This window comes from Myxocyprinus asiaticus, chromosome 5, assembly GCF_019703515.2.
Source record: "Myxocyprinus asiaticus isolate MX2 ecotype Aquarium Trade chromosome 5, UBuf_Myxa_2, whole genome shotgun sequence".
Lineage (NCBI taxonomy): Eukaryota > Metazoa > Chordata > Actinopteri > Cypriniformes > Catostomidae > Myxocyprinus > Myxocyprinus asiaticus.
The window spans coordinates 23,421,297-23,428,816 of record NC_059348.1 but is presented as its reverse complement, the minus strand read 5'-3'; the positions used below and the strand labels follow the sequence as shown (position 1 = coordinate 23,428,816).

The window sequence follows — 7,520 nt, the reverse complement described above, 5'->3', positions numbered from 1 at the left end:
GCTGGAGTCACTCAGCGAACTCCAGGAGCGGTAGCCAGCGTCTTGTACCACTGAGTCTGTACATACTGTGTCTTGTTAATGGGAATCAAAGAAAAAGAAACTGAAAGAAAGCAATTCTCACAAGGCTATTTAAAACAAACAGTCGCCCTTTAAACTCCGCAGAAATGCACTTCATTTTAACACTTGCCTTTCTTGTGGATTTATCCTGGGGTCTTCCAAAGGGTAAGTGTTTCATTGTCTTACAGTATTAAAATTCCCTATCCAAGAATAGATGTTTTGTTCTATTGTGCATTATTCCTCCCATGTTCTATTAAATACTGTCATAACCCCCCCCCCCCCCCCCCAAAAAAATAATAAATAAAATAATAATATGTTTGTTTTGTTAGATATTGTAATTAAATTCGAGCGCAGTGTATTGGTGAACGGTTCGGTCGAGGAGAGGATCCTTGTCAACGGTGCAGCTAGAGAGTTCGACGATCAACCGGTGGTCAGACTAATTAAAGATGAAGCCCTGGGGATGATCGTGAAGAATGAGCATGCAACATCAAGTACATACTTTTTGTGCAATAATTAAAGTAGATTATCATGATGTCACTTGATCATGACTATGATTTTTTCCCCTTCTTTTTTAAGTTAATGGCACGTATATACGCCTGAGAGAATGCAAGCTGAGAGAATATCGCGTTTTGCGACTGTCCGATCGGTTTCAGCTGAATGGCAAAGATTACTTGGCTTTAGATTCAGTAACTGGGTCGTGGACAGCGTTGGAGCCAGAGGCGCGCAATCTACAGACATGGGCGCGTGCAGCTGAATGTCTAGAGAAAACTCAGCTGAAAGAGGAATGTGAAGAATTCATCAAACTCATGAATGACACCCAGAACAAAGAGGGTGAATTTTTTTTTTTTTTTTTTTTTTTTGCTTTTGAAAATGTCAGAGTTGACTAATCTGTGGAAACGTTTTGTAACGACGTGTAAGTTATACTGATCTATGGTCAAATGAGCATAAATGAGCAATGCAATGAGCTATATCAAGAACAAAGCCTTCTGTTAAAAGTAAAATTATCTTAAAGAGTTTTTTATACCTGATTGTTGAAATTATACTTAAATCATGTTTACACGCATAACCTTTATGACTTGTGGTTATACTTTTGAAACAGTGAGTATTTTAACTCTCAAAAAGTGTCCCCCATTCACTTCCATTGTAAGTGCCTCACTGTAACCCAGATTTGTGCTTTTTTTTTTCTTTTCTTTTTTTTTGGGGGGGGGGGGGGGGGGTTTCTCCCCTTTTCTTCCCAATTTGGAATGCCCAATTCCCAATGTGCTCTAGGTCCTCGTGGTGGCGTAGTGACTTGCCTCAATCCGGGTGGCAGAGGACGAATCTCAGCTGCCTCCGCATCTGAGACCGTCAATCCGCGCTTCTTATCACGTGGCTTGTTAAGTGCATTACCGTGGAGACGTAGCGTGTGTGGAGGCCCAGTCTATTCTCCGCAGCATCCACGCACAACTCACCACGTGCCCCACCGAGAGTGAGAACCACACATTATAGCGACCACAAGGAGGTTACCCCATGTGACTCTACCCTCCCTAGCAACCGGGCCAATTTGGTTGCTTAGGAGAACTGGCTGGAGTCACTCAGCACACCCTGGATTCAAACTCGCATCAATACACGCTGAGCTTCCCAGGCCCCCTTAACTGAGTAATCTTTAATTAAATAAGATACCCTTGCTGTATGTCTGGAGCAATGCTGCATTACAGAGTGATTGCTTATGCAATTATGTTCACTATGTGATGAATGTTTTTCAGGGCTTGGTGTGTTAAGAGTGATGGCTCTGGTCTTGACCACATTTCTCTTAATTGGATTAGCCTTTATAAGCCTTCTTATCTTCAAACGACATGGTAAGTATACTGTCATCATGTGCCATGTCAATTATGGAATTGTGAAAATTGCTTACATGCCATAAACCTCTACTAATATGATTTTAAAATTATAATAAAGTATGCAAATGATTAAAATGCTAAGTAATATGTTATTGCTCTTCCACTTTTGCTTGATCCAGGTCAACAGCCAGGAGGTGAGAAGTCTCACATTGTTTACCAAATGTTGTAATTGCTGGCTGACAGGAGATTAAATATTGACATTGGTATGTAGCTGTCCCTGTGGATAGGATTGCAATTGCTGAACTAAAGTTCCCATACAAAGACATACAGCCTAGTAGACCATGTCATATTGACCTACTCTTGTTAACAAGACAGGAATTTAGCTAAAAAATGATTTAGTATGATACTTTGCTTGAACTTGGTTTAAAAAATATACTTCAACTTCAGGGCTGGTCAGAGATGCATATTAAAGCTGTATCCTCATGCTTTCAAAAAGCAGTTTACATGGAATTTTTAATGTAGTATAGTTACATATGTAAGTACTGAGTAAGACTAATGAACAACATGTACTTTCGGATATTGTTATTATTGTGTAGCAGCATGTTATTTTTACACATTGATTCTTCATACAATTGCTGATATAATTTGTTAAATTGACTTTAAATATGTTTAACATGGAAACTGTAATGTAAACATTTATTCAGTGTTTGTGTGATTGTTTTGTTGGCTTTGCAAAAATAGGTATATAATCCATCAGAAGCAAACTGTCAATATTTGAATGACTTAAAAATAGAGAAGCCTTTTGACATGATGTGATAAGCTGTTACTTACATACATGCATTCCTTACAAGAGCAACACCAGTGGACTAGCCCTTTTTTAAGGCTTTCAGTTATACTAAACAGGTGTATCCAAACGTTTCATGCTGTGGTTGTTTATCAGATGAAGACATATTTTCATGGTTTCCCCTAGGCGTTCTAGGTTCAATTATCCACTACCCAGCCCATTATCTTGAAGTGCCATTGGAAGGATCGAGCCACAATAACAACCAGTGTTGAATGGTCCCTACTCAAAGAATTGAGTCACCAAACCTGCCTCACCACATTACTGTGGATTTACTGATGTATCTGAGATTAGAGGTGATGGATAGTTTAATACTGATACATAAAGAGAAAGGTCACAGTCACCAAGTCTAGAAGCTTGAGTATTATTGTGATATGATAAACAAAGTATTGTTGCAGAACAGTCTTTCTTTTGTTTTAAATGGAATTTTGAATTTAACAATGTAAAATAGCTGCTATGCTATACTGTATACTATGCAACTGTATACCAAAATACTTTGTTCACCAAATCAAACTTATTTTGTGTTATGTGCTCTCTCTCTCTCTCTCTCTCTCTCTCTCTCTCTCTCTCTCTCTCTCTCTCTCTCTCTCTCTCTCTCTCTCTCTCTATCTCTCTCTCATGAAGTCAGGCTTCATTGCATTTTTTTCTGTAATAAAGATGACTATTATTGAAATCAATAAAACTAAAATAACAGATTTTTTCATAGTTTTAATGAATGTAAAAAGACAAAAACAAAAAAACAAAAAACATTATCAGTTCATTTTAAAATTTTATTGGAATGGATTTTTGATGCACATGAAACTGCCTCTGTGTCCTCTTATCAAAGAAAAAAATGTGTAGAAGTGGTCCCTGACAGTGTAATTCTTATCAGAGATAAATAGGTAAATGTGTAAACAATTAATGTATTAATTTATACTTTAAATAAATAAACATAAATGTCATTTACATTTGTTTATGTATTTTTAAATCTTTTGAAGATTGTGCATCTCTCCTACAGTACTCATTTTCACAGTGAGCAAGAGCATACAATATTAAGGCCTAAAGGATATTAATCCAGACTATCATGCAATTTTAATAGATTCACTATTATAAAAACATAGAACTAATACTACCTAAACTTGTTCTGTTGCATCTCAAGACATGCATATGAGAGAATACCAAAATGCATGCAGCATACATGTTTTTAGTGATTCTGTGTATCTCTTGTAAGAGAGAGAGAGAGAGAGAGAGAGAGAGAGAGAGAGAGAGAGCCTGCTGCTTTAATATGAATTTGGCAGTTATTTTAATGGCCTCTCGTGTTTTTATTTATCTAAGTGATACTAAAAGAACAGGCAATATTTACAGAATGTGTTGGGGTTATTCCTTCAATACATTGGCATTTAAATCCCCAGTACAAGTTGTGGTATTTATAATGTTTAATTTTTGATTACGATTGTATTAGGCTTGTTAAAAATAATAAAGATTATTTGATTATTTATAATGTTACACACTGCAGTGGGTCTACAAGTCACATTTTAAATAATTTAAATAATTATCCAAGATAATTATCCAATACACTAATATGTTTTCATGTGTGGTAAATGTGTAATTGTAACACAGATAGTGTTTTTATTTATTTACTTATTTATTTATTGTGCCCTTTGATTTATTGTCCACCCTGTAATGTCATGATACTGTGACCTTTGAAGATATTCATTTTGAAATGACATCACCACACACACACAGGAAGTGACATCAACCATTGAGCAAAATTATTTTGTTTTCCTTTATTTTGTGAAGTTGCTCATGTGGTCAAGCATAGCATGCCCACCCTGTTGGAGAAAGATATAGAGAAATTAATGCCACTTTAAAATTGCAATATGTTTCTTGTTAACAGAAATAAAATCATCACTTTAGTTTACAAAAAAAAAAAAACATTTTTTTTTTTTTTTTTTTTGTGCAAGGTATCATTCACAGACCATGTAGGGCTAATTTATCCACTGAATGTCCACCCCGTTATTGTCCACCCTGGCCCGGCCCAAGTCCTTCAGCTTGACCGGCATGACTTATAATATTTTTAACATGTCCCTTTAATGATAAAGCAGAAATATACTTATAAAATTATGCTTAATTTATCAAAAGGTTTCAAAGCTAAAATGTCACCTAATTGTAGTGAACCACACTTAACCATAGTCATCTATTATCAAACTGTCTCTTTCCTCACAATACTACTGGTAGACTTGTGTCTGCCTGAAGAAGGCTGTGTTAGTCGCACAGTTCTATCGTGTTTTCTTACAAATATCCAAACAAGTCATCTATATTTATATCCTTTTAAATTGGCTGTACGATTTCAACTGCATGCACTTTTATTCCATTAGAGTATATAGTCTCTGTAGTGTCTGATTAGTGTCGGAACGGTGTTACAATATGTGACATCATGTGCGTTTCCACACGGACGTTCTTGTTAGCTGGACAGTGACGGCTCATACGAAAAACAAAACCGACAGAGCTAGCAACATCAATATATGAAACCCTACTCATCCTGGCTTCTTTATAGATTTGCACTCCGTTAATCTTATTTGACGGGTTAGAAAAGATGGGAGTGCCTAAATTTTACCGGTGGATATCCGAGCGCTATCCGTGTCTGAGTGAAGTTGTTAAAGAGCATCAGGTGAGCTAGTTTGGTGGTTAAACAAAACAGGGCCGCATAGAGATCATTAACAGCTCTCTGATCAGAGCCACAAACTTTATACTACAACAGACGCAAAAGCATTAGCCTTGATAGTCACAGACAAATATCATGCTATATAAAGAACGAACATTATCTTTCTGCTTTACTGGTATTATTCCTACGGTTTGAAATATCATGGTTTTGTCTCAAAACTTACTAGACAGAATTCTGGGGCATCACAGACGCGTTGCGAACACCCGAGCAGCCAATCGCAGAGACAGATGCAAATATTCAGCCAGTTGTGACGAGGAACACAAACATTCAGACAGAAGCAGATGATTCAAGCACTCAATTAGCAGCGGTTTAGACGCATCTGTCTGTCCAAAAATGCTGGCAGCTCACTGGGGTTTGAGTCACAGCCTATTATGTTTCGCTATTTGGCAACATGCTGTTGTTACATTATACCAATGTATTTTGCTTGTCACTGATTTGAGTTCGTGTTTGTTTTTAAATGGTATCTGGATACACTGGTTGGTCCCTGTGTGAATTATAGCTAATTTTAGTTCGGTACCTACCCAGTCAAAAGGCTAGTTTTTGGAAAAGCTGGTGTTTTTTTATTACCCAATAAAATGACAGAGCATTTGGTGACTTGTTATTAGGAGACTTCTTTTTAGCCTATATCAGACAGTATATTTTTAATGCAACATCTCCGTGTCAATATCAGAGCAGACTTGCAGTAAGATAGGCATGACTTTGTAATTCTTTACTGACTGGGTGACTTTGATCCAAAATACATCACTGTCTTTTAAAGTTGCCTCACTAGATGGATTGCAGTCTCTTTTTTTTATTTTGTTTTTATCCCCCTTTCTCCCAATTTGGAATGTCCAATTCCCACTACTTAGCAGGTCCTCGTGGTGACGCGGTTACTCACCTCAATCCAGGTGGCGGAGGACAAGTCCCAGTTGCCTCCACTTCTGAGACAGTCAATCTGCCTATCTTATCACGTGGCTCGTTGTGCATGACACCGCGGAGACTCACAGCATGTGGAGACTCATGCTACTCTCTGCGATCCATGCACATCTTGCCAAGCGCCCCATTGAGAGCGAGAACCACTAATCACGACCACAAGGAGGTTACCCCATGTGACTCTAACCTGTCTAGCAACCGGGCCAATTTCATTGCTTAGGAGACCTGGCTGGAGTCACTCAGCACACCCTGGATTCGAACTCACGACTCCAGGGGTGGTAGTCAGCGTCAGTACTCGCTGAGCTACCCAGGCCCCTGATGTATTGCAGTCTTAACTTTTTCACACTTTTTTATTAACTTTACCTATTGTTCATGTCAAGTCAGGAGTTCACAGTGTCCAGTCTCTCCAATTATGGCCATGTGTCTCTCATCACAGATCCCAGAGTTTGACAACCTTTATTTAGATATGAATGGAATCATCCATCAATGTTCCCACCCCAATGATGAGGACGTACACTTCCGTATTTCTGAGGAGAAGATTTTCGCTGACATTTTTCACTACCTGGAGGTGCTCTTCCGCATTATCAAGCCCAGGAAAGTGTTTTTCATGGCGGTGGATGGAGTTGCACCCAGGGCCAAGATGAACCAGCAGCGTGGGAGGAGATTCAGGTATAGCAAAAGAGTGGAAAACGGTTGTACATAAAGTTTTAGACTGAAATGCTATTTTTAGTGTTGTAATTACATTTTTAGACTGGTCATCATTTCATATCTTGCAGTTTCACAGACTCACAAGTGTAGATGCACCATATACCACACTATATATTCTGAAAAATTATTTGTGACAAATTTTGTTTCTGTCCTTTATATGTGTCTAAAGGTCAGCAAAAGAAGCTGAGGAGAAAATCAAGAAGGCTTTGGAGAAAGGCGAAGTTTTACCCACAGAGGCTAGATTTGACTCGAACTGCATCACGCCTGGTTTGTGTGATCCTCTAATGGTCTTTATTCAGTTTGTCTATTATTTCATAACAGGATGATCCATAAGAAATGTATCTTTTTTTGTGTGTGTGGATTTTTTTTCCCCTTTTCTCCCCAATTTGGAATGCCCAAATCCCAATGCACTCTAAGTCCTTGTGTTGGTGTAGTGACTCGCCTCAATCCGGGTGGCAGAGGACGAATCTCAGTTGCC

The 7,520-nt window shown here is 38.2% G+C and overlaps 2 protein-coding genes and 1 long non-coding RNA gene across 4 annotated transcripts in view; 2 read left to right on the top strand and 1 right to left on the bottom strand.

Annotated features, from left to right (window-relative positions):
* The first annotated feature begins 74 nt into the window (after positions 1 to 74).
* Positions 75 to 3,411, top strand: LOC127440507 (uncharacterized). Of its 2 annotated transcripts, none has more exons than XM_051697131.1 (6): positions 75 to 222; positions 387 to 548; positions 634 to 888; positions 1,803 to 1,895; positions 2,057 to 2,071; positions 2,848 to 3,411. In XM_051697131.1, the coding sequence occupies exons 1-6, from the start codon at positions 165 to 167 to the stop codon at positions 2,931 to 2,933; spliced, it is 669 nt and encodes a 222-aa protein (XP_051553091.1). In that variant the 5' UTR covers positions 75 to 164; the 3' UTR covers positions 2,934 to 3,411. The 2 variants fall into 2 exon arrangements, with proteins under 2 accessions (XP_051553091.1, XP_051553092.1); XM_051697132.1 differs by having other exon boundaries at positions 2,057 to 2,140.
* Positions 3,412 to 4,482: 1,071 nt separating this feature from the next.
* LOC127440508 (uncharacterized) lies at positions 4,483 to 6,764 on the bottom strand. Its single transcript, XR_007897141.1, has 3 exons — positions 5,586 to 6,764; positions 4,677 to 4,785; positions 4,483 to 4,529 (listed from the first exon to the last, which is right to left on the bottom strand). It is a non-coding gene; the product is annotated as an uncharacterized LOC127440508 (long non-coding RNA).
* xrn1 (5'-3' exoribonuclease 1) overlaps positions 5,089 to 7,520 on the top strand; it is a 31,145-nt gene continuing 28,713 nt past the window's right edge. Inside the window, exons 1-3 of the mRNA XM_051697125.1 lie at positions 5,089 to 5,368; positions 6,771 to 7,003; positions 7,212 to 7,309. Of these exons, the coding sequence (XP_051553085.1) occupies positions 5,294 to 5,368; positions 6,771 to 7,003; positions 7,212 to 7,309 (406 nt within the window). The 5' untranslated portion in view covers positions 5,089 to 5,293. The remainder of the gene's footprint in view (positions 5,369 to 6,770; positions 7,004 to 7,211; positions 7,310 to 7,520) is intronic.

Excerpts from the sequence above, each read along its gene's own strand:
- LOC127440507 (XM_051697131.1), top strand. The coding sequence starts at position 165 with ATGCACTTCATTTTAACACTTGCCTTTCTTGTGGATTTATCCTGGGGT. Across the intron at positions 223-386 it reads ATCCTGGGGTCTTCCAAAGG|ATATTGTAATTAAATTCGAG; the intron begins GTAAGTGTTTCA and ends TTGTTTTGTTAG. Across the intron at positions 549-633 it reads GAATGAGCATGCAACATCAA|TTAATGGCACGTATATACGC; the intron begins GTACATACTTTT and ends TTCTTTTTTAAG.